Here is a 26,070-nt window from a genome sequence, read left to right on the forward strand (position 1 = left end):
ATGAACAACATACTCCTTGCCAAGAGCCTTTAAAATACATGTAAGTATTCAGTAATATTTAGAGACTATTATAATCTGTATTTGTCTCCTCAATATTTGAAACAGCTTCAGCTCTTCTGTTTGCAGAGCAATCCTTTGCCTTGAGTTAAAGAGAATTCTCCAGTGCCTACAAACCATTATTTAACTGTGGCAGCTACAGCTCCCATGGACCAGCTATAAACCCGCTTAAGAAAAGCCCAGCACGGTACAGAAATACATTTGGGTTGAAAAGTGGTACTTGCTTTATATTAAAACTTCCCTGCCTACTTCCCAGCAGCAGCTTTGGCATAGGAGCAAATCAACAACAGCAGCTCTTCCTCGTGTCATCATCAAACATTTACCATGGCAAGATTGTGGGGGTTCAAAGAAGTTTATATGCAAATAAATTGAGTTATTTGTTGAAAACTCCCCTCTGGAAGCAAACCTGGTCCCTTCTCTTCCTAAGGAACGAGGCAAATGCAGCCCATGTGTTGTTTTCAATGGGTGAACAACAAACCAACCCTCTACTCTTCCTTTCTCCCATCTTAGATGCTCCAAAAGCATCCTGTAAAGGATGAATAAATATTTGCAGCAAGTTTCTTCTTAATATGTTATCCTCATTCTTCTGTTTTGTGTTAGGCTAGGAGCAAAATGCACTTCACAGGTACCACAGAGCAGTGGTACTTACATCCACAGCAGGATGACCTTTGTAAATCCTGCTGCAAAATCAGAGCTGAAAAGGATGACAAAAAAATAGAAAAGCTCAATACATGCAGGAGAGTTCCTTTTGTGAAATGGGATCTTCCCAGGTTGCTTCCCCTATGTACGACTTGTCAGCTAAGTCTCTGCTGTTAAAAAACACTTACAGGCTCTTGTCACACTAGACAAATCCTTTGCCACAGCTCAATAATGTGAATTTTGCTGTCCCTTAGATCCTTTATTAATTATTCTTGGGATACAGCTATTCCCTACTCCATCAGCTTCACTGCCTCCCACATTGTCTGCATGAAATGCTTTAACATAACTGAACTAAAAAGCCTTGCTACGTACTTTATTCTGTATTTCACCAATTAAACTGGCCTCTGCCTTACCTGTTGTGCAAGCAGCTCTGTTCATGCAGTAGGACAGCATGAACACAGCTACCTGCACAACAAAACAGAGACAAAAGCCACCAGGAAAGGGTCACGGGAAGATTAGCATTTTTCAAGGCAGGGAAAATTAGTTTCAGGGGAGAAGATTAAGCCCTTGTCTAATGGAGGCATGACGATGCCATAGGCAGTTTTTCCTACCTTCAGACTGACAGAGGATCCTGCTGTTGAGCTCCTCTTTTTCCTGCTTCAGGAGAGCGTTTTCTTCTTCCAGGTCGCAGATACGCTGGGGAACAAGGCAGAGAGTTACTGCTGGCAGCAGGGCAGGGCTCCTGCAGGGATTAATTTCACCTGGCAGGAGACAGGGGGCTTTGTTCGGCCTCTCTTTGCTCTTTAAGAGATCTGTTCCCCTGTGCTTCGCCACTTATCCTTTGTACACGGGTAGCAGAAACACAGGGGAAATGCACTGCTACAAAAGTGAATAAATTTCCCTTTCCTGAGTGCACTTCTCCCTTAAATCTACATTTTCAGCAGAATTTTACAAAATACGGAGCAGCTGGACTTGGTGGCCACGACCTGCAGGAGCAAAGCTCTTGGAAGTGATCAGGTCATCAAATCAGAGGTTTTATTTTTAGATTTCAATGGGCTTCATCATTGTCCTCAAGTCACAACACCGAGTCACAGCTGCTGGGGAAATAAATATGCTGATTATCCCCAGAGATGTAGCACTTCAGGAGCTGAGATGGACACAGTGAACTGAGTGAATAGATCAGGCTTTTTTAACTTTATTGTACCCAGTCCATGTAGCATGATGAGTCACTTCAGTGCTTCCCACAACCAGAGAACCTCTGGTACAGCGAGGAATGACATGTACCAGGGCTCTTGGCAATACAACAGCAGCATATTTAGCAACTATTAACAACAATTGCCTCGTAAAAAATAATGAGAACAGGAACTAAATCCTGAAAATGCTATTTTCACTTGTCACAACTGCAAGGCTGGGCTGATGCTGACAGCAACCAATCCTGGAACATTATTCAGCCTCCTGAACTCTGGTGCATTCAACAGCGTTATCTCAAAACACACAACCATCATATTGTCAAGTGAAATACGGTGCCACGGCTAAGCAGGATGATTCTGCTGCTGTCAGGGGGAGGACACACATCATCCCAGCACGTGTCATCCCCTATGCCTGCTCCTCCACTTCCTGTAGCCACTGCTTGGGAAACAGCTACACACAGCAGAAGGAACTCAAGGCACCAATGATAAACAACAATGTAAACACCATAATAAGAGTTTCCAGAGCCCAAGAGTAATAATTTTGCTGTCACCACTAGATTAAATTTATAGGCAGCCCAGCTGGCGTGCATTCCTAGCACAGATTTCAGTCTTCCACACAAGCATGCTCAAATTAAGGCATTTTATCAAACACCGGCTACGCCAGACACATCCTAATGATGAGGACAAAAGCACAGTGAATATTTTCTTGTAAGTCACAACTGAATCAGTCCTGTTCCATGCACAAACTGAAAAACCTCCCCACTCGTTACTCTCCCTGTTAATTTACTCCAGCTTTCTGCATTACATCTGTCTGCACCTCTCTTAGAAGGCTGGAGTCTGGATGTACAACTAGAAAGTGAAAAACCCCATAATTTAAGCATACAGAGCTACTAGTGTTTTAAATGCTGTGAACTGAGCCAAGATTTTAATATTCTGTACCAAAACCAACTGCACTCCTTCACCATAAATCACATCTGTCATTAGATCAGCACTAGTGTCTTCAAGATATGAAGAATTTTTTAAAAATTGGAGAAGAGATACAGGAGTGATGGAATGGAAGGAAAACCTGTGCTGCAATGGGACAGCAAGGAGCTCTACTTGTTTGTCCCATCAGGAAAAGATCAAAAACAGTGGGATTATTTTTCTAATGCTTTTTATTGGGCGCTGATAAGGAATTCTCTGCCCAAAGCTATGATGGTTGGAAAAGAAAATAGACGAAAATCTTGAGTATTCTCAACTGTGCTGAGAGGATATTTGGAAGAGCAAGACTTAACAGAATCCACAACAATTATTCCCAGATTTCAAAATTTCTGATCCAGGTTGGGTAGAGATATTTTTAAGATGTTCTCTGAAGCCACTGGATTTGTTTTCTGCATTCCTGTTTCTACATGAAACAGGAATAAGCTCAGAGATCAAAACCCATGTGTAACCAAGCCCTGTGGGAACATGAATGGTCCACACAATGGCCAAGCAGCACCAACTCCACCCCTGATACCTACACAGGCAACTTTTGTACCTCCTGCTTATCTTTCCACAGGAAACAGATCTGTGGAGGTGCTTCAAATGCAAGAGCACCTGCTTTGAAAGATTTCTGGGGAAGATGCTGAGCAGGGAGCCCTTGTGATGGCTGCCGCTCTTATCTAAGTGTCTCCCCGGAGCAGCCTGCTCATAAGGTCTGCCTCCCATCCTCCCCCAGTCTTGCAAGGAAAGGATGATGGCATTTGGCACTTTTCTAATGAAATTCCTGGCCAGGCTGTGAATTATCCTAGCTACCAAGCAAGAAGAATAGGTGCTACCAAAAGCCCTGGAAGGAGCTGTTGGTACTTACCCAGATGTTTCAGACTCAATCATAAAATTAAATATGAAGAGCTGCTCTAAAACTAAGGACTTAGACAGAATGGCTGTGATGAAGAGATTAAAGGACTTTTTTTCATTAACTAAATCATAACTGACATGGATTTGCAGGAGCTTCAGAAAAATTAAAGGCTCACCTCAGTCTCACTCAGAAGTGAGATGTCTTTGAGAATCTATCCCACTACAACCATGCCCATGGTGTCCTTGTGATACTGAAGGCAAAAACTGCTTCTCACCTGAATTTAATTTCATGATGCTTCCCAGCTTCTAGCAGATATTAGACCAACTCAAAAATCTCTTCCCAGAATTTTTCTTGGGAAGTGTTCTGGATAAATTAATATTTTCAGGAAGGAAACAGGTCCTCTCCCTCTTCCCACTTACACGGAACCGAAGGGAGCAATGTAAAGCTAATGCCAGAAATAGGAGCCTGCACCATTAGAAATGTTTTATAATTAAACTGTCTATTTTCATGGTGAAATGCACAGTATTTGCTCTGCTGTAGGCACTTTTACAACAAGGGAAATCTTCTGCTTTGTTTTCATGCTTTTTAAAAGCATTTCTTCAGTGATTAATCCAACCTTCCATCCAAGTGCTCAAAGGCGATTTGCAATCAAGAACAAAGAGACACAGTTTATCCCCAGCTGCATCACCCTTAAAATCAGGCATCCTTTCAGGCCCTAAAAGCCTGTGCTGCACCCAGCTAATGAACAGAGCCCTGTGCCAAAAAGAATATTATAATTTTAAAAGGAAATCACTAGTTTCACATGTCCCTGTGTGGTGCACCACAAGTGCAAGGAGTGGAGCAAGTGATCACCTGGCAGCTCTCTTGGTCCAGCCAAGGACAGCAAGTGTACAGACCGTTCACCTCTTTGAGAAGCACATCCAAAAGTGCATTTGAGTCATGCCAGAGGCTTGGGGTAAATCACCCTGACCACAGACCTTCACCACAGCTTCTCAGCCAAACCCACCACCTGAGGGCTCAGCCTCGAGGGGAGGTTCACACAGCAATGGTGCTGTGTGAAGTGCCCTAGAAGAGCCTCATAAGGACATTCTTCCACTGCAATAATAACACAGCTAATTCCAGGCTTTTTTTTTTTTTAATTTCCAAAAGCGACTCGTCTTCAGGTTGTCACACACCAAGTACTGTTCTAGAATAACAGCTTTAAAACAGCTTTTTCTTTGCAATTTATTGAGTATAAAATCCCTAAATTCTTTCCAATTGCAAGATCAAAGATTCAATTCAATTTCTGGTGCAGAAGAGATATCATGGATTTAACTTGAGCAGCCACAAGCATTTGCAGAAGGACACTGAACTCTCATGTCAGTGCCTCAGGTAAAGAGAACGGGTGTTATTCAGAATTAATCTGATCAGTGAAGAAATTCAGGGCAAAAGGTCCATCTTTGCTATTTGCAAAACAAACTTTACACTCTGAAATCTCTTCCTCCCACTAGAATGACTTCTTGTACAATGGCGGCAGTGCTGGACTGCTCCCACCCCAAGAGATAAAGAACAGGATTGCTGCGCTTGATTGTCCTTGTGGGTCCCTTCCAAACCAAGATATTCTTTGGGTTTGCATGAAGGAGGAAGAAAAAAAATTAAATCTATTTTGTGTATACCCCAGCTCCAAATGCTGTAAAAGACCGTAACAACCAGCAGCTGTTGCTGGAGCAGTGCCTCTCCTCAGGGAGGGAAGCTGGTCCTCACACAGGTCACGCTCTGTGCATACCTACAACACCAGCTATGTCAGAAACTGAGCCTTGTGTCCCATCCCGGGCTGGGGTGAGGAATATTTACACCTTCCTAATATTTGCAGCAGCTGTTACAGACCTCCCCAGTAATTTGCATTACGCACCATGAGGAATCACTGTATACACATGAAGCTCTGGCATTTACATGAATCTCATGACAAGAAAAGCAGCTTCAAGTTGTGCCAGGGCAGGTTTAGGTTGCATATTGGATAAAATTTTTTTTCACTGAAAGGCTTGTAAAGCATTGGAACAGACTGCTCTGGGCAGTGGTAGAGTGGCCCTGGAAGTATTCAAAAACCACACAAATGTGGCACTTGAGGACACGGCTTAGTGCTGAACATGGTGGTGGTGGGCTGATGGTGGGACTTGGTGATTTTACAGGTCTTTTTCAACTTCTACAACTCTTTGATTCCATGATGTTCATGGTTTTTAGGCATCCTGATTTCCAGATGTGTTTGGGTTTGGGTCATTTCCTTGTGGTTGGCAGCACAAAAGGCATCAGGGTGGGGTGTCCTGACACAAGGCAGCCACTGCTCCTGCAGGGATCTCCACCTGTCCTGCTCCAGGAGCTGTTGTAAATCCCAGGGGCATTCAGCAGCAGAAATAACACTCAAAGAACAGACACTTCCCTTCAGAGCTCTGAAGAGCGAGCTCTCACCAGCATGGCCACCTGCAGGAGACAACCTGTGGCAGACAGACAGACAGACAGCCGTACCTTCCTCAGCAGGTCCCTCTCCTTGCCGTGGCTGTCCTCCAGCACCTCCCTCTCGCCGTGAGCCCTCTCCAGCTCCAGCCGCAGCCGCTCCGTCTCCTCCTGCAGGCTGAGGAGCTGCTTGCCATCACCCTGCTGGGTCTGCTGGTACTGCTGCAGCTCCTTCTTCAGCTTCTCCACCTCGGAGGAGTGGGCTGATGTCAGCATGGACAGCTGCTCATTCAGAAGCTTGTTCTCCTTGTTCTGCAGCCAGCACCCCAGGAAGAAGAAGACAAGAGCACAAGTGACATCAGTGCACGCAGTGATGCAGTACAAAAGTAACCACTCAAATCCCCAAGCACGGTGGGTGACAGACCCACAATAACAAACGTTCCCATGCACATCCTAATGACGCTCATAAAGCTAAAAGCTATTTCTAAACTCTGACAAAAGCTCAATAATATTTTGGCAACGATTACAGAAGCATTTGTCAAATCGTACTACGCTGATATCACTCAGAGAAAAGGCAAATAACTCTTGGTAGCACTTGCAACCAAACCAAAATACTACACTTTTATTACAGCTTCCAAACAGCATAGCTTAATATGATTGGTTTGCAATTTTGGGGGCCTTTGTAGTATTCCTTTTGCAGTTTACCCTGCTATTCCTGAATCCCATACCTGCAGAAACCCGGAGTGACAATGCAGAACTGCAGCTTCAAGCACAAGGAGCTCCCCAAACTCTAGTTTCAAGTCATGCGCCAGCTCAGCCATCCTTCATTTGCTCAGGTTTTCACTTCTAGCATTTAGCACTGATTTTCTCCCTAGTTTTGAGAACTGAAAATTCAGCAGACTTTGCTCATTTTTGGGCCTCAAATCAAAGTCAATGGGCATTACATTGTGACTAATAAAACATCATAATTATCAGGCATCACCAGGCCAAAAACCAAGAGCATTATTAAAAGCCTACTACATAAGCTGTGCTGACTTTGGGTAGATAAGCTTGATACCACAAGAAGAATTTTGAAACTTAAAACGCATTCTAGTTTTTAAAGTTTGCTCTGATCATCCTTCTGGCCCCTATTAAGGTGACCTCCCAAAGCACCCCCTCTCATTGCATCTCAGTGCTCTTGCTCAGAAGCAAGATAAAGACACATCTCAAATGGAAAAAACAAGTAAATGAGCCATATTAACATTTTCTTCCTTTGTTCCCTAGTAATGAATTATTAATGAACATCAATATTCAGCATTTGTATCATATTAGGAAATTATAATTTCTGCATGACCAAAGGCATTTCATAGAATCCTAGAAGGATTTGAGCTGGAAGGGACATCATGTTCCCTGCCATGTGCAGGGACAGCTCCCACTGTCCCAGGCTGCTCCCAGCCCCATCCAGCCTGGCCTGGGGCACTGCCAGGGATCCAGGGGCAGCCACAGCTGCTCTGGGCACCCTGGGCCAGGGCCTGCCCACCCTCCCAGCCAGCAATTCCTAATTCCCAATGTGCCAGAATCTGTGCCTGCCCTCTGGCCGTGGGAGCCATTGCCTGGGTGCTGTCCCTGCCTGCCTTGTCCCCAGGGGCTGTGCAGCTCTCCTGGAGCCCCTGGAGGCCCTGGCAGGGGCTCTGAGGTGTCCCTGGAGCTTCTCTGGTGCAGCTGAACAGCCCCAGCTGGGCCAGGCTGGCTCCAGAGCAGGGGCTCTGAAGATATTTCCAAATAAATGCATTTTCAGAACCTTGTGTCCATGGTTTCACACAGCACCCAACCAAGATTTTCATGCAAATACAAGATAAATGCACAGGAATGGTTCTGGGTTGTTTTATTAAAAACTACTGACATGAGGGAGCATTTACTGGGTTCTTCCCCACTGCAATCAGAGATTGCTCAACAGACCCTATTTAATTTGAACTTGCTTTATTTTCAACCATTATCCAGTCCTGCAGATTTGAGACAGTCCTGGTTTCAACTCAGGCTCTGTGAAAAAACCCCAATTTATTTTGCTACCAAAGGCAGATGTAACAAATTCCTCAGCTTGTTACCCAAACTAGTTTTATTCACAAAAATGCTCACAGAGATAGTAGTGCTTGCAGAGAGAGTGCAGGGAGCTCACAGTGTGTCTAAATATTGGCTGCAAGAACATGCAACACTAAATTAGGCACATGCCTTGTAAGTGTCTCAGGCAATTCCAACAGATTTAAAGAAAATTACCTGAAGGAAAAAGAAAAAAAAAACAACCCAGGGAAAAAAAAAAAAAAAAAAAGAGAAGGAATTGGTCCAATGTAAATAGAAAAGAAAGTGCTCCAGTGAGGATGTTTTGCAGCAAAATAGATCAAAATCTTTCTTCTGTGTGCAAAAAATCCCTCACCGATTAAAAAACCTAATTAAATGATTCCAGTTACAGATGCCAGAGCATCTGAGCCGAGGCTGATGTACAATAATAGGTTTTAATGTTTTCAAAGAAAGATCTATTCCTTAGGGGCCACACGGAGGATTGCATCTCTACTCATGCGTGAGCTAAAGTAGCAGAAATAGAAACATTTTCTTCCACAGCTACTCAAAACAAACCAACACAACTGCAGCTCTCCAGGTTACCTGCTATAGGCTTTTTTTTTCCTTGTAAAGTTAATTGGTATTTTCAAAGGTTGTGTTTATAGATTAGCAAGGACTGAAAGCAAGATCCTTCAGGGAAACGATGATACTGCAAATGCGCCGTGCCAGAAAAAAGATTCAGTGCACTGAGAAGAGAATCTGCTGGAACAATGCTCCTCAGCACTTCCAAAGCATCCCAGAGAAACCGGGCAGCCCTGGAAGGATGGTTAAATTCAGCTCTCTGGACAGACCACCACATGTAACCCAGAGCAGGATACACAGAAAGCATCCAAGAAACTCCTACAAAATGGTCTGTGGAGAGACTGAGGGAGAGCAAGATGAGCTCGAGACCATTATTTCTGCCTGGTTAAAAGCTCTCCACGACTCCTTCCCTAAAGCAGATCCTTCTGCTGCGTTCATAACCCATGACAGAAAAACCAATGTTAACCAAATGTTGGTTTTTTCCTTTACTGTTCCACTGCCACACTTCTCCTAGCAAGGAAATAGGGGAAAAGACAAACTATAAAATACTACTGATGTTCCAGTGTCAAGCCCAGCTGCTCAGCAGATCCAACACTGATGTTCACACTCTTTTCATGAGTTCAGCCCAAATTATCTCGACCTGGAATGACTCTTCCTATTCAATTCCACCAAAATACCTCCTGGATGAAAGGTCATACCTTTCAAACTTTATTCTGAGAGTTTCCCATTCCTAAGCTACTGCTAGCCAAATCTAAGTATGGAAATGGGCATTTTAAAATTAAACACCAGGGTCTGGAAGTTGGACCCTGTTGTGGTGCAGCTGGACCCTGCTGCGGTGCAGTTAATGCACTGCAGCCAATTAATACTGCAGTGAGGCTGACCACAGCAATGCAACCCCCTGTATGTCCTGACTCTGCACTGTCTGAGCCAACACAGAGCCACTTGTCATCACCCCCAACACAGGACTGCTCCTGTCTCACTGGGGTGGGGAGATTTCAGCTGGTGAATGAGCCATGTGGGATGGACAAGGGTTTCTGACAACATCTCAGAATGATAAACTGGAATAATCACAAACTGGTGCTACAAATAAAGGCTAATCCCAGCTGAAGAGGATGTTTTCCTACCTGTAAAAATTCAGTTTAAGGGTACAAGTGGATATGAATTTCCCTGTTGATATTAGTCAATGCAACTAGGCCCCACTCAGCATTTCTCATGATCACGCCTCAATTCCTTTTACAGCAACACAGAAAGTATTTAACAAAGTAATTTGCACACATTAGTAGGTGAAAAAATTATTCTGCTATGTCTGTAAAATCAAACCATTATTTTGCAGCTTATTAATGGCAAATGGCTACTGAAGAAAACATCCCTGTGATCAAAGAGTCACTGTAAGGTCATTAACTCATGTCACACAGGGATCTGTCACATCACACTATCCCACCCTCCCCTTACTCCTGGAGAACTGTTGTGTCTAGTAACACAAAGTAAACTATTTACCCAAATTGTTGTTTATCTTCCAGGGAATGTGACTCCCAACACACACAGTTCACAATGCCAGTGGTGGCACACACTCTGCACACTCAGTGCCCACAGAGCAAAAAGCACAGCAGAGCAATTCAGCCCCAAACCTGTGACATTGGATCCCACGAGGAGCTGGCTTGGGTTTTTAAGCAACACTTTCTAAAACTGCTGTTCTGTTTTCCCCCTCTGAGCCCTGCTGGGTAGTCCCCACAACAATTCCAGTGCAGCTTGGAGCAGGCAGTGTCCCACCCTTACAAATGCTCGGCTGCCACCAACACGACTGTGAAAAATGTGTATTATATGATTGGCTTTTTCCAAATATTAAAATCAATATTATATGTGTTATGTCAGAAAGTTATGCTGTATTAATTTTTTTAGTAGTGTGTTAAATATAATTTTAGATTATAACACAATGTTAAAACAGAAACTATGCTTTTTTAAAGAAAGGACTTGCATCAAGATATCAGCCATAGGACACCTACATCTTTCAGAGAAAGAGCATTTATTGCTCTCTTATCAGAAGAAACTAACTTCTTCCTGCCTTGCTCAGCCCTGAAGATGCCATTAGGATTAAGAGGAAGAAGCTGACACTGCCTAGACAGAATCCTGTGTTTGAATGGAATTTATGTATCACGTATGAGGTGGATGAATATACAACAGGCTGTTGTTTTTAAGGGTTAATCCTCTGTTAATGTGTGTCCTTTTTCAGGCTTATTTTGCCCAGAAAAGGTACCCAAACTGTCCATAACTCTTCTTATTTGTCTTGTATTGTCCTAATCCCAACTGTTCAAATTTTCATTACTCTATTTATATTGCTATTTTTATAGCCACTTTATTACTATTAACCTTTTAACATTTCAAAAACAAGTGACTGGCGTTTTCCACAACGGCCCTTCCCACACGACACGGGCAGACCCAAAGCGGCGGCTGGGCCAGGCCCGTCCCTGCGCAGCCCGGGACGTACCTGCTCGTCCACCTTCCTCTGCAGCTGCACCACCTTGTTCTCCATGCCGATGTTGAGCTTCTTGAGGTGCTGTGCCGAGCGGGCCTCGATGCGGAGGGCCTGGAGCTGGCGCCGGGCCCTGAGGCGCCGCCAGTGGCACTGCAGCACCACGGCGGCGGCCTGGGCCCGGCGGAGCCGCGCGCGGGCCAGCCAGCCCCGGGCGTACTTCTGCAGGATGGTGGCCTTGTGCTCCATCAGCATCTGCAAAACAAGGCCACAGCGCGGCGGTCAACAGAGGGAAGGCATGGGATTGTGGAACCCCAGAATGGTTTGGGTTGAAGGGACTCTAAAGATCATCCACCATGGGCAGGTGGTGGATGATCACACTTCCACTAGACCAAGGTGCTCCAAGCTCTGTCCAACCTGGCCTTGGAAATTTCCAGGGATCCAGTTGTGTCAGAATTCAGGACATTCCTCTGGCTGTCCTGGGTTGCCAGGGGGCTCAGAGACCCTGGCACAGAGCCCAAGACACCTGTGACTTTGATTATGACCCATGGAAAAAGTTAACAACCTTATATGAGGATCTGCAAGCCACAAAAGTCCGAGTAGAGTAATAATCAGTTTGTCATAGGGTGAAAAGTAGAGTTTTTTGGGGTTTTAGAATGGGGGTTCAGAGGCCAAGATGGAGGAATCTGGGTGTGTCCAGCCTTTCTCCTTCTTCTTCTTGGCCTCCATCTCCTGCTGTGATGTTGGCACTTTTAGATTGGTTTAGAGTAGAAGCTCACTGTCTAACATTGGTGATAGGTATTGGAAAGTAATTGTAAATATTGTACACGTAGTTTTTAGTATAAAAAGACAACACCTCCCTGGGGGCAGGCAGAGTGCCTCTGTCTGTCCTGCTGAGTGGACCTCAGAGGAGAAAGAATTTTATAGATAAAAAACAATAAACAACCTTGAGATTGAGAAATGACGAGCTCTGACTCCTCCTTTGACCGTGGGGCTGAGAAAAGAGACTTTCTAATACATCTTGAGGTCACTCTGACCAGCTAAAGTCCCAAGACATTTGCTCTGGGAAACCTGTGCCAGGGCCTCCCCACCCTCACAGCCTTCCCAATATCTTCTCTAAATCTACTTTCCTTCAGCTTAAGGGCATTCCTGAAAGGTCACCTGCACAGCAACTCAGGTTTGGCGGCAACAAACATTAAACACTTCCCAAACTGCCCTGGGAAGGGCTTCTCCTCCAAGGAATGTCCTGGAAGATGCAGGTGCTGATGGAAATAGAGGCTGTGGTTTTGCACCCTCCTTCATGGACAGGCACTGTTCTCAATGGATGCAGGCAGGGCACCTCTCCTAGGAGCCTGCTTAGTCTCAAAGCAAAGACCTGCTTGGTCAGTGACACGAGGGGATATGATCCTGGTTGTGAGGACTTGGTGGGAGCAGGTGACATCTGGGCTCAAGTGTGACTTTGTGGACCACCTCAGAAGAGTACTGAGATCCACCAGCGCCACAGCTCCAGAGTAAACACTCATTAACAGACACACAAACAGTCAGCAACGAACTCACTGTCCCCTCAGCATCAGACATCACCAGAACAGATCTGTAGACTTTTTTTCCTGTGTTCTGCCTCTGCATTATGATAATTTTTACTGCAGATAAATGCTGTCCTGATGGGATTTCATATCATGTGGATAACCTTCAAATAAAACTATGAGTCCTTTCACTACAGTCTGCAGCTACTTCTCTAGCACGGTTCAATTTGTAGTAATTTTTATCTGTTTTCATGAAATTTCCAGCATGTTTGCATTGGATTTCTTCCCCAAAATTTGCAGCTATCTTGTCAGTCAGTGGCAGTTCAATTTTGCTCTCTAAAATTGAAGGCTGACATTTTAGAGATACAAACAGCATGTTGTTAATAGCTTCCTTATGCTTCAGTCTGCTAAGGAAATAAATAGGAGAATTTGAAGATTACAAGACACTTTATTGTTATTAGTTTGGGTTAAGTTGTCTCAGAAAAGGTTATCCTATCAGCTTCTCTTATAAATATTTTGTTTCACCCTAAGGCTTTCTTTGCAGTTGCAAATTTTAATTCAGAATAAAGGGATTGTATGAATTTAAGATGCAGCAAGAATGACTGTGAAATGAGCTTTACATGTCTCCAGTCTCGGCATTCATAAATGGGGAAAGCTAGGGATGCCCAAAGAGGTAGAAGAAACCCCACTGCATTGCCTTGGGGACTTATTTCAGCTTTACACAAAAATTTTTGGGTGGGAACTGGGCATGCCTTCATCCCATAGATCATCACCCACTGCCCTGCATCTGTCAATGAACATGCACTGGAACCAACACTTTTATCTAAAACCTATACCCAGTGCTCCAGAGATTAAGGACACTCAGATTAGAGAGGCCTGGCCTTCAGACAACTTATACACCTTGCTAAGATTTGGGTGGCCTTGAATCTTAGAGAGTTTAACTGCTGGATCAGCTGCCTCCTCTGCAGAAGCTTCCACTTTAAAAAATAGATGCTGAAACAGCAGTGGCAGCACAAATTCCTTATCGCCAGCTGCTGTGTCTCAAAGGACAGCCCTGGTTTCTCTGGGAGGTCACCAGGTGTCCAGGTAATTTCAATTATTTCCAGGAACGGGCTTTTCCTTATTGAAGCCTCTCACTTCTTGGAGTAGCCCCACAACCCAGTTTAGTGCTGGGTCTGCAGAGTAGACAGAAGATTCTCCAAAGCTGTTCTCAGTTTCCTGACAGAGAGTAGCTGGAGAAAGGCTCTGGACAAGTGATGAGGGGACAGGACAAAGGGCAATGGCTTCCCATTGCCAGAGGGCAGAGTTAGATGGGATATTGGGAAGGAATTGCTGGCTGTGAGGGTGGCAATGCCTTGGCACAGGTTTTTCAGAGAATCTTTGGCTGTCCCTGGATCCCTGGAAGTGACCAAGACCAAACTGGACAGAGCTTGGAGCAACCTGGCACAGTGGAAGGTGTCCCTGCCCATGGCAGGGGTGGAATGAGGTGATCTTTAAGGTTCCCTTACACCCAAACCACTCCAGGATTCAATGACTTATCACTGTTTCACTGCTGTCATGAAACTCCAAATCTTTTGTGTCCTACTCCAGGTTTAACACAGAAAGCTAAAGGAGAGACCTAATTAAAGAGATATGCATATCAAGAAATTAATTACTGTCTTCCATGACAGACCCTCTTTGTCTTCTTACGCTATCGGGAGCAGCTCCAATACTCACTCAGTGGGATGGGGAGGTTTCAGCAGAGCATAAGTTAGACCAAATGACATTTCCACATCTCCACAACACCTCCTGGCACCACAGTGACCAACTCCATTTAGCTGCTCTGCTGAGGTGCTGCTGCCAAAACGTTTTTTCTCGCACAGCTTTAAATAGCAAAGCTCACCATCACCCTCGGTCCTCTGGCAACACTGGGGGCTGTCGGCTTCACAAATATCAACACCACCACAACAAACACACCGCAGAAGTAAACATAAAGGTTCTTTCCTCATGCAAAGACCCTCCTGGGGGTGTACCTGGTGGTAAATCCTCCTGACAAACATGCCCCGAGCAAAAGCCTGGATGGTGAGGGTGGCGCTGCGGACCCTCAGGAAGGCCCGGCGCATCCGCAGCATTCGGTACTGCTTCTGCAGGATGATGGCAGCCCTCGTCCTCCTCAGGTGCTGGAAAAGCCTGCAGGGCACAGGAGGAGGGTAAGCAGGGCACATAAACTCAACTTTTCTTCTGATGCAGTAAGTTTTAAGCCAGGGGGAGAGGAAAGCTTTTGTCCAATGTGGCTTGGTAGTATTCAGGAAAGACCACCCCAACAGCTGGGCTAAGAAAGCCTCCATGCTATCAGACAGCAGCCATTGAACCCAGGAGCACTGGAACCACAGATCAACACACCCCATTGCTCCCAAACAGCATTAAACCCAAGTATTCCCCAGGTTTTCCTTGGTTTGAACTCTCTGCCTTGCATCCATGCTCTAACCAGTACCCAGGTTGGCTCCATCACCTCCCTGACTATAAAAAGCACAGTACTGACTCAGTGAAAACAGCAGCAAATTGATTTGACATTTAAACTGGTGTGCACTGCTTTGGCAACATTCCTGAGCAGAGCCTTGAGCCATTCAGAGACAGTAAATAATGAGGGATGTGGTCAGCTCTGCACCATGTTGCTCCCATTCTCCAGCTGAACTCATGTTCAATTTGCTGTTACACTGGTTAATAAATGCCCATAAACCCTCCATTAAATTTGATAATTAGCTTGTTTTGCTGGATTTATGATTCATTTATTGCTCTCAGCATGCAGCATTATACAGAAATTTGATCCACTTCTTTTATTTTGTGAAAAGCATATCAAAATGAAGAGCCACATCAGATTGGTTTATATATTCCTCTGATTGAGGCAAATGGTTTCTCATTAGGACCCACTGATGCAAGGCTTCCTGAAGAGGATAAGGGATGGTCTGTCTCCAAAAAGAGTAGTTACTCAGATGCCATCCCACCCTACAAGCCCTGCACAAACAGGGGAACTGAAAAATTATGTAGAAGAAACTCTGCAGCAGCTGGTTCTCCCCAACACCAACCCCTTTCACAATCACAAACAACACCACAAACTCAGCTAGTATCTCTGATGTTCTTCTGCTGATTGTCTGGCTTGAAGAAGGGCCACAAGAAGGAAGGTGGCCAGTGGGTTGGGATGCTGTTCCATTGCTTCACTCCTCCCTCACATCAACCCCACACCTGCCACCAGGTACCCACCCTCCAGCAGAGCGCTACCTACAGAAACCCCAGCAAGCCACTGACACAATGGTTCCTGCACAGAAACAGTTAACATGAGGCTCTTTTATTATCTACTGTACACAGCCCCCCTGCCAGTGATTTAGAGTGATTTTCCTCATTACAAAGAATACAGCCAATCAATCCTGAGAACTCCCCCTGGACATCAGGAGACACAAACCTTGTCCCTGCAGGGGAGGAATGCATACCAACTAGGCAGCCCTTCTCTGGCTGATCCAAATGCCCTCTACCAAAGGCAGTCCCAGGAAAATATTAGTTCTGTGAAACACTTTCACCTAAACCCTTCAGAGCACTGTAGTCACCTCATTACAACCAGACTGTCTATGTTACAACCTTGGCCCAGAACCTAGAAATTAAACTAACGTAAATATGAAACCAGTTTGAGGCAAATAATTTTGATCTCTTGCCCCTAAATAAAGACAGATAGAGGGGTCAGAAATAAGTCCCAACTTTAGCCCTTTAGAGTTTTTTTAGAAACTCCCACCACAGCATTACCCACATGCGCATTACGCATCTTGCTTTCAAGCGAACAGAGCATTTCCAAAGCTCCTCATATGAAACCCCCAAGATGAAACAGACTGAAAACCCGGGTGGCCAGAGGTGTTTCCACCCTTGTCTGCCCCGCTCTGAGGCTGCCCAGGACCCACCTACGTTCCAGGTGCCCGCGGGCATAACGCTGCAGGGCGAGGGTGGCTCAAGTGTTCAAGTGAACAGAGCATTTCCAAAGCTCCTGATATGAAACCCCCAAGATGCAACCGGTTGAAAACAGAGGTGTTTCCACCCTTGGCTCCCCAGCTGCCCCCTCTGAGGCTGCCCAGGACCCACCTGCGTGCCAGGTGCCCGCGGGTGTAGCGCTGCAGGGCGAGGGTGGCTCGCCTCAGCCGCAGGTACCTGGCCCTCTGCAGCCAGCCCCGCACCATCTTCTGGATCATGATGGTGGCAGCTCTGAACTTATCTGCACGCAGCTTCTCCAGATATGCCACCTGGCCTGCACGGAAAAAGATCTTGGTACGGCCAAACTGGAACTTGTCTGGATCCTTTTCAAAAGCATAAAGGAAATTATATTTAATTGAGGCAAACATCACTTTTTTTTTTTCTTTTTGTTTTCAGTCTAAGTTCATCAGTAGATACAGAGTAAAAACACTACTTTGAATCAAATTTATCAACTCATGTCTCTTCTTAACTGGGTAATGAAGATATTATTGGGTAATGAAGATATTATTAGACTCCATTATTAGATATATTAGATTATTAGACTTATTAGACATTATTCGATATTACTAGACTTACTACACTTGAGCATCTACACACCCATTAAGGAAAGCAGCACTAGGATTCAGTCTTGAACTCCATATAGTTGCACAATTTTGAAGAGGTTTTGGGTTGGGTTTTTGTGTTTTGTGGATTTTTTTTTGCTTAGTTGGTCTGGGGGTTTTTTGTTGTTGTTTGGTTTTGGTTTTTTGTGGTGCAGGAGTTTATTTGGGGTTCATTTTGTTTTGGGTTTGTTTGTTTGCTTGTTTGGGGGGGGTTGGAGGTTTTGTTTGGATTTGGTCTTTTGTTATTTGTTGGTTTTTACGTACATAAAGAAATCACAGAATTGTTTAGGTTGGAAGGGACCTTAAACGTCACATATATCCAACCTCCCTGCCATGGGCAGGGATGCCTTCCACTACACCAGACTGGAAATGCAACACCACAGCACTTCAAGAAAAATATTTCTTTTTTGAAAAGATTAATGTTTAGACCTACAAAGTCATACATGCACTGCAAAAGGCTCTGCAGCCAAGGGTAACACTGGGTGCAAAAAGCAAAAAGAGGAACCCAATTGGGTTAATTCCTCAAAACCCCACAGGAAAACAAGAGATCGAGCATTAAAACCTGTCTAAGGTGCTAGCCACATTCTGAGCCACTCAACAGCAAGAAACCTTTGCATGCACATTTGCAATTTAAAAATAATGCATACAAGCAAGCAGTAAAGTTTTGGTAAGGTGAGGTGGCAAAATCTTCTGACTTGTTTGTGGTAAAGAAGTCCCAGTCTGCAGATGTTTTTTCCATATAGGGCCAATGAAAGTCTCCCACACATCAAGAAAAGGCATTTACTGCACTTTTCCCTTACTCATTTGTGCAAAGAGTCAATTAATGACTGACTAAGGTTCATGACGTCCCAGGGTGGACCCCTGAAAAGTGCTCCAGCTGTGGCTGGACAAAAGAAGAAGGAGGGGATGGGGGGACACATTTTTTAGAAATGGCCAGTCATTTGTGTCCAGCCAGTGACAGAAAACTCGACTTCACCAGCACTGAAAAGATTCACTCCTCTTGACCAGAACCAAGAAATCCCGTGCTCCTGACACCTCTTTGCAAGACTCCCTCATTTTGGGAAAACTCCCAGGCTGCCTGGGGTGGAGAAGCACCTGCACATGCAGCAGGTGAAGCTGGAGCAATCATCAAAGCCACGAGTTCTGTGCTTTTAGCATCAGTGACAAAGATCTGGTCCCAGCTCACCTTAATGAGGTCTTCCAGCAGGGTCTGACAGATCTGCTTCGTGTTGTTCTTAGAGAGGTCTCTCTTGTTCATAAGCACACGGTACCTATTGAAAAAGTCAGGGTAGGACCACCTGAAAGCAAAGCACACGCTGGGTTAGTCTGCATGCTGGGTACTGCTTCACTAAAATAAAGTGCTTGGAGTCATAGATGAGCCAAAGTGTGCAATATTTCAAGGGATTTCTCACCACAACCCTCAGCATGGACCAACTCCAAAAGGAGCTACTCACCCCCAGCTTGGCCCCAATCTCAGATGCTGAATGACCATGTGGCCTTTCTAGCCTGGAACAGAAAGGCCACAGATCACCCTGTTCTCACCCCTGATGTGCTTCCCAATCTGCTGCTCTTTACCACTCAAACACAACAGTGCTGCTCCTGTCAGAAAGGAGAAGCTAACTTGGGAGAAATCATGGATCTCTTGTTTACCCAAAAATAAAAACTAAACAGAAATCTTCATAGTTGTAGATTGCACAATCATAAAGTTGTACAAAATGAATCAAATAGAAATTCTTCGGTTTTTGTGTTCCCAAACTCTGCTGAATACTAATTTCAATCTACTCCCTAATTGCTCCATCTTGAGGTCTGTGACTGACACCCTTCAAACAAACACAAAATCTTTTGGCTCTGGAAAGACAAAGCAGCCCCTTGGAAGATGCCTCACTGTCTCCAGCAGCAAAGCCTCCAAACAGGCAATGCTAATTGAAGGAATTAGAGCACTGTATCCTGCTGCCAGAAATATCATCTCCCGCTGCTGGTGATAGATGTAGAGCCTGCAGACTGCGATCCTGAAATTGCTTCAACATCTGCCAAGTTTCAGCCCCCTCTAAATTAACACAGTGAGTTATAAACCCCTCAGAACCTGAGATTTTAATTAACACTAAACTTCTCCAGAATGATCATTGGTATTTCAACAAAATACGCATAACAAGCTTCAAAGGGAAACTGGAGAGAATCACAGAGGATTTGATTTCTGCCCTCACTCAACAAAACCACCTGTGAGCCTGATCCTTACCTGCAGGGATGCTCTGGCAACCAGGACGAGAACAAATTGTGAAGAGCTGCCGCACAGAAACATTCTCTTCACCCAGAGGCCCCATGTCCACCTTAACTTTTTGCATTATGCACCAAATTCTTCCTATTTTTACACTTCCAGGGATTAAGTGTATGGGAGGGAAAATAAACTGCAAAGGGCCAGAGCATTGCTTGCGATGGGTCGTGGCCAGTTTGCAGTGGTGAGACTGAGTGAGACCACCTGAGCAGTCACAGCTGCCAGCTCTACAAAATGCATCATGAAACAAAACTGTTCAGTTGGAAGGGACCTGCACAACCATCTACTCCAGCTGCTGGTATCTCTCATGAAACACCTTGAAGGCTGGAAGCCGTGGTATTTGCTAAGACAGGCATATTGCTGATTTCAAAACACACAGCCAACAGAGTTTTTTGTCACTTCAGAAAAGGGGAGGAAAGCCAATGCTTTTTTTCATTGAAAAGAGTGCAGTAAAAGGAAATGTTTGCAAAGGGAATGAAGAGAGCAAATGGGAAAAAAAGGTGGATTGGTAAACCACATGTAACTCCTGCATGGACACACAGCACCCAGGACACAACTAGTGAAAAATAAAGGGACTGACAAAAACCAGAATATCCTTAGGATTGCACCTAAAGCCAAAGGTAAAAAGGAGAGCTTGTGGGAGCAGAAGCATGAAGGCCACTGTGATGAAAGGATTTCCCATGCTCAGAATGCTCAGATTGGCTGATTTTGTGCTGATTCAATCTCTGTTGCCATGGGCTAGTCCTGAGGCCAGGCAGCTACAGCTACCCACCCTCAAATAACCAAAAGATCACTGGATCACTAAAAAAAACTAAGGTGTCAGCTATGGAGAGCTCCCTCTGGGGTGAAAACTGAACACAAGATTATGCAAGACTACAAACTTGTGTCCTCTAAGGTTTAACTTAAACTTGCCTCCTCTTTGCTTTCCCAGCGCCTCTGTTTTGTAATTACGTTTGCCACTTTGCGTTGTGCAAATGAAATCCATTTTCATTTCAAGCATACCCAGGGTTTACACAGCTCCAAATCAAACCTGAGAGGAGAAGCAGAGCATGCAGAGCCCGAGGCACCCAGCCAAGCACACGAGGCTGGCTCGGGCACTGCTCGAGGCAGGGAAAGCTTGGGAGGAGGGAAGAGAGAAGGAAGGAGTATTCCCATTAACCTGCCAGAGTCAGCTCAGGCACTGGCACTATTAACTGCTGATATCCAGAGAAAAAAAATCACCCTGCAGGTGCCATCCAGGCTCTTCCAGCTAAGAGCAGATGGTGAAGAGGCAGAACATGAAACTCAGGGCACAGGTCCAAGCTGGGCAGAAAGTAAAATCCATCATCTTCCAGGACCACAGCAGAGATGGAGATCCCACAGCTGCCCACAAACAAGATTCAGACACCTGCAGGAAATCCTTAAAAATAAATCACAGGTCACTGCACAGTGGGTCTTCCTCCACAGCCTGTCATTCTCATTTCCCAAGGCGGAAAAAAATTATTTTCCACATCCATCCTTAATAAAAATGACTCACTTTTCAGGAGTAAGTCTCACATGAGACATTGGAAGAGTCAGGGAATACATTCCCTGGTTTCTGCCAAGGTGTTCACAGGACTGGTGGCATCCACAGCCCCACATGTCCCAGAGGTTCACAGCCCCACGCTGAGCCCCAGGGCACTGAACTGCCTCCCTTGTGCTCTCACCACTCTCTGATTTATCAGGGAATGACAGCCCTGACACCACACTGCTCCTGAATTATTGTCCATGGGCATCAAAACAAAATCTGTGCCACAACAGGAGTTTCGCTGGGATATTTGCCATCCCAGTTCACCAGCAAAAGAAAGCTGCAGGGGTTCATAGGTGCTGCTACAGAATCCTCCCCGGAGAAAGGAACAATTAAAGCACTCAGGTTTAATGTAACATGCCTCATTGAACCACTCGAGGCTCAAAGCTGTATAAAATTTCCTTACAACTATCTGCTGGGAGAGAAACAAACATGATCCCCCAGCCCTGCAAGGGAGATTTCTCCAGTGCAGAAATACTGAAGCTCAGTGCTTTGTTGTACATGCACTTTTAAAATTACTTTTCTGCACATACATTTTTATTTTTTTTTTAGGTACAATGCCTTCATTTTAAAAGGGAAAACAAAAACAAACATGAAAACAAAAAAAGAAAATTCATTCATACTTGCCAAGCCACACACTGACTCCCAGCAGGAGACAAAGGATGTGCTGTGTTACCCCACAGCTTAGCAGGTCAGGAAAGACTGTGGGAAGGGTACACCTCAGTTCAACTTGTGGACAGGTATCAAATAAAAAACAGATCTCGGGTGCTTGGTATGCTGCCACACAACACACAGCATGGGCAAGCCTCAGTGCTGGGGGCTGGAAACGACCAAGGGACACTAAATAAATAGAGCTCTGTATTATTATTATCAAGTTTTAAGATCCAGATAAGTGATGCAGAGAAAAGAGATGGAACCAGGGCATTTTTGTACCTGCACAACTGAGAAACAGGAAGAAGGAGGCACAAAGGACTGGGCAGATGCTACTCAAACTGAGATCAAGCCAACCTCAAACAGCTGAATTTTGCTTTGATGCCAGCACAGGTCACTAAGGGGAAAAGGCAATAAAGGGAAGGGAAGAATGCAGGAAAATAACTTATGCCTGTGGAGAAACCCCTCCTTGGGCTCAGCAGCAAGGAGGACGGTTGGCTGAGAGCCTGAGGCTTGGTCATCCCAGCAAAGTCTTTGTCACCTACAGGAAACAGAGGGAATAAGACATAGCACACGCCACAGATGAAGTAATCTTTTTTCTGTAGTTTAAGCAACCAGATTTGGGTGTTTTACACAAAAATGCAGCCAGGTGCAAAGCAAATGGGCTGCTCCTGTCCAAAATCGAGGGTTTATGAACCTGAGCAGAGCCAGCTGTGTTTATCACAATGCCAAATTGAAGGGAGAGCGTGGGTAGGAAACTGGGGTTCACATTCCAAGGAAGCTTCCAAAAAGCATCTTTCCAAGCAGTCAACAACTGCCCAAAATATCCACAACCCATTGTTTCAGCAATGTTGTGCCAGCTGCACCGAGTGAACAGCTGAAAGCAGTGTAATAGGTCAAAAAAGCTTCCAACTCTTAACCATAATATGGTTTCTTCTGGTACCCTAAAATAACTGAACGTGAAATGTTTCCACTCAGAGCAAACAAAGACCATCCCAGGTGCTGAGCAAACTCAGTTTTGTGCGGGAAATCCTGGCAGCACCACAAGGCACCCTCCCCTGAAGGGGTCAATATATTAAGCAGGAAGGAGCTGGATGATATTGATCTTTTCAGAGGAGTCAGAACATGTCTGGAAGGGTGCAGGTTCAATCTCAGAGCCAAGATTTGACATGAAATTATTTTAGAAGCTGCAGTTCAGGGAGAAAATTTCTCTTGCCTTGTTTACTGCAGCAGAACAGATTTGCCTTTCAATTAGTTCTAAAACATGCAGGCTGGCCTGGCTTGAAATTAGCTGGAATATATTCAAAGGGAAAAACGAGGGGTGGAAAGCCCCTCCATTTGCATATTACACCTTTGTTGGGTGTGGGCAAACAGAACTGTTGGTAGCCAAAGCAATTTATAGGTCTTGTTATCCTGAAATGACAGCCACACAGCTAAAGGCACATTCTGTAAAAAAAATTATACATCAAGGATGTCCATGATAGTTTTCAATTATAAATGTTTAATATTTATAGAGTTTAGCAGCTGGGATTTCACACTGAATTGATACAAAAATGCTGAATCTGACAGTGAGCTCCAGCGACCAGAGGAAGCAGCCAAATGCCAAGGATACTTAAACTATAAATACATAACAACTACAAAGAGGGTAATTCAGAGAGAACTGCAGTGATGAGGCAATTCAGAGTGATGGCACGGTGTGACACCACTGCTGCTGGACCACTGACTGGAAACCACCAAAACCAGCAGGGGAAAAAAAAAAAAAAGTACAGTTTTGACAGAAGCAATTTAAAAACTTGGTTTAAAGAGTTATTTTGCTATTCATGGAGATGTGCAGCAATTAGTTCTCAAAAGACTCATCTCTATGCAGCCAGTTTCTGTAAGGAAGATGAATGGTTTTACAGCACAGAGACATCTTCCACGCTTTACCCAGGGAAGCTGATGATAGATTTACTACCTACACACCTCAGACACTCCATTCATCACAGTCATTTATGCACATGCTAACAGATACAGATTTCTTAACTGCTGAGTAACATTTCAAAGCAAATGATAAATTTTCAATTTATTTCAGACGCAGCCAGAGCGCAGCCTACCATGGAAATGGTAAAATAAACCCAGGAACACCCTAAGTGGGGAGTCCCAGGCTTCAGATTTCTGAGACTTACACAGCTTGAACAACTACCACTTGTATTAAAAATTATTTCTTTTTCTAGAGGTAAAAAAATTATTAAGGACTCAAAACACTGAACTCTTCAGCAGCAGGTGGATTTATCCAGAGATCTCTGACTCAAAGTCACATCACCCTCAGAAAGCTATTCTAGTGACAGTGTGCTGGAATATATTCAGAAGTAAACATTACAGGATGAAAACAAGAGTTTTTCTATTGTTTCTGGTTAAAACTTACCTTGGGATAAACAAATTTGGAAATTCCCTATTGTTTTATGGGTAAATTGCTTACACCTGAGAGAAGCAAAAGTCACGAAGATCAAGTTTTCTGCTATTATTTTAAAGTATTCCAAATTTAGAGCCTTCACAAGAGGTTTAAATTTAAAGCAATGACTGTCCTTTTTGGTTTTATCCTTAATCAAGCAATATAAATGCAACCTGTCTCAATATATAAGGAAATACAGAGGAATAATCAATGCTCACTGTGATGAAAACCAAGAGATATCACATGTAAAACTGCAGAAATGACTAAAAGTCTGTTACTTTTCCTACAAAACAAGATCCTGTGGAAGCATCTTTTCCCAAGATGGTCTGTAAAGTCAATATAAAGACACAGATTATTCACAATCTTTCAATGATATCGTCCAGCTCCTGAGTCTGGATTTTCAAGACTGGAATTTTCTGAGTAAGGAAGATGAAGAACTATGGGAGCCCAAAGTGAGTATTCTATTTGGTGCAGAGCTGCTCCTATACACAAATATATGCTAGAAATATTAAAACACACAAAGATCTGTCCTTCAACAATCACAAACTTTGGAGAATATCACTCTGAAAGGCTGAAATTGCTTTTTGCACCCTGTTTTTTTTTTTTTGTCCCTGGAAGAAGAACAAGAGCTGACAAGTTGCAGTGATGGAAGAGTTCTGTATTCCTAGCGTCCTGGGAAAAGATCTCACAACCAAAAGCATGCAAGCAGAGCTGAGAGCATCAACTTTTTAGTTTGTAAGGGTGGAGTGGTTCTTGTACTGGTCAATTCTTTGCTGTCAATAGATCCTGGCTGGTCTCCAGGTGCTGCAGTGATTCCTCCCCTCTGCTCCCCCTCCCCATTACTGATTTCACATTGATTTTAGTGCTGTAGAGTATTAGCTGCAGTTAAGTGAGCAGAAATGGGAAGATGCTACAAATCTGCAGGATAATGATGAATGGAGGGGAACAGGGTGTGTTCCTTGCAGCCATGGTAAGACCAGTAACAAACCTCACAAAACACACAACGCTCAGGTCAGAGCTCCCCAAACTCCCCCAGGACCCACCATGGCAAAGCCAGGGCTCAGACTGCACTGGGCAGTGTGACTGCTTGCTTGGGGAGCAAAGAACTGCATTTCTCTGGCCTTTTCCACGCGAGAAAAACCCAGATTTTTCATTGTTTCAGGGCTTTTACTGCAAGGACTAACAGATTTGGTCTGGCTACAAAGATGGTAGTAAAAAACACCCATGGGCTGGAATTTTTGATTCCCCACCGTGGCTTAGGGATCAAGTAAGGAAGAAGCAGCTTTTTACTGGTTGCTTCCACAGAAGCCCTCAAGACTTCAGAGATGAGAGCCAAAGGTGATGCTGGGTCTTCTAACAGGGTCAGGCTCCTGGCACGAGGTCCCAGATCTGCACCCTCCCGCACTGGCAGGGGACACAGAGAAATTGGGTTCCAGGAGAGTTTTCTTCTTCTCCTTTCTCTGTTTTCCCTTCTTGCTCCTTAAGTTGCTGGACCCAGCTGGTCAGGGAGGAGCCCAAGGGCAGCTGTGACCTGCCCACAGAGGTCCCTGGCCAGCAGAGGTGACAGAGCCACCTCAACCTGCAGCTGCTGCCCTCGGCTGCCACAACCCCCTGCAGCTTTTCAGGAGGTTGTGAGAGCAGCACGCTCCTCCCCAAAACGTGAGACAGGGAGTTGCTCATGGTGCTCCACATCACGCTTAGCCAACACTTCACTGAGCATATTTATGACTTCTTTGTTCCATATAAAAGGGCTGATGGCTTTGCTGACATTAACACAAAGCTGCTTGGCACTAAAATGCAATTGATGCATTTTTAGAATTATTTGCCCTTGTCA

At 44.6% G+C, this 26,070-nt stretch overlaps 1 protein-coding gene across 1 annotated transcript in view; it reads right to left on the reverse strand.

Moving 5' to 3' along the window:
- Positions 1-26,070, reverse strand: part of MYO5B (myosin VB) — a 145,522-nt gene that overhangs the window by 29,827 nt on the left and 89,625 nt on the right. The window contains exons 19-24 of the mRNA XM_058044585.1: positions 18,523-18,634; positions 16,846-17,057; positions 14,754-14,910; positions 11,234-11,473; positions 6,205-6,444; positions 1,308-1,392 (exon numbers count right to left, since the gene is read on the reverse strand). Of these exons, the coding sequence (XP_057900568.1) occupies positions 1,308-1,392; positions 6,205-6,444; positions 11,234-11,473; positions 14,754-14,910; positions 16,846-17,057; positions 18,523-18,634 (1,046 nt within the window). The remainder of the gene's footprint in view (positions 1-1,307; positions 1,393-6,204; positions 6,445-11,233; positions 11,474-14,753; positions 14,911-16,845; positions 17,058-18,522; positions 18,635-26,070) is intronic.

This window comes from Melospiza georgiana, chromosome Z (genome assembly GCF_028018845.1).
Source record: "Melospiza georgiana isolate bMelGeo1 chromosome Z, bMelGeo1.pri, whole genome shotgun sequence".
NCBI classification, from domain to species: Eukaryota; Metazoa; Chordata; class Aves; order Passeriformes; family Passerellidae; genus Melospiza; species Melospiza georgiana.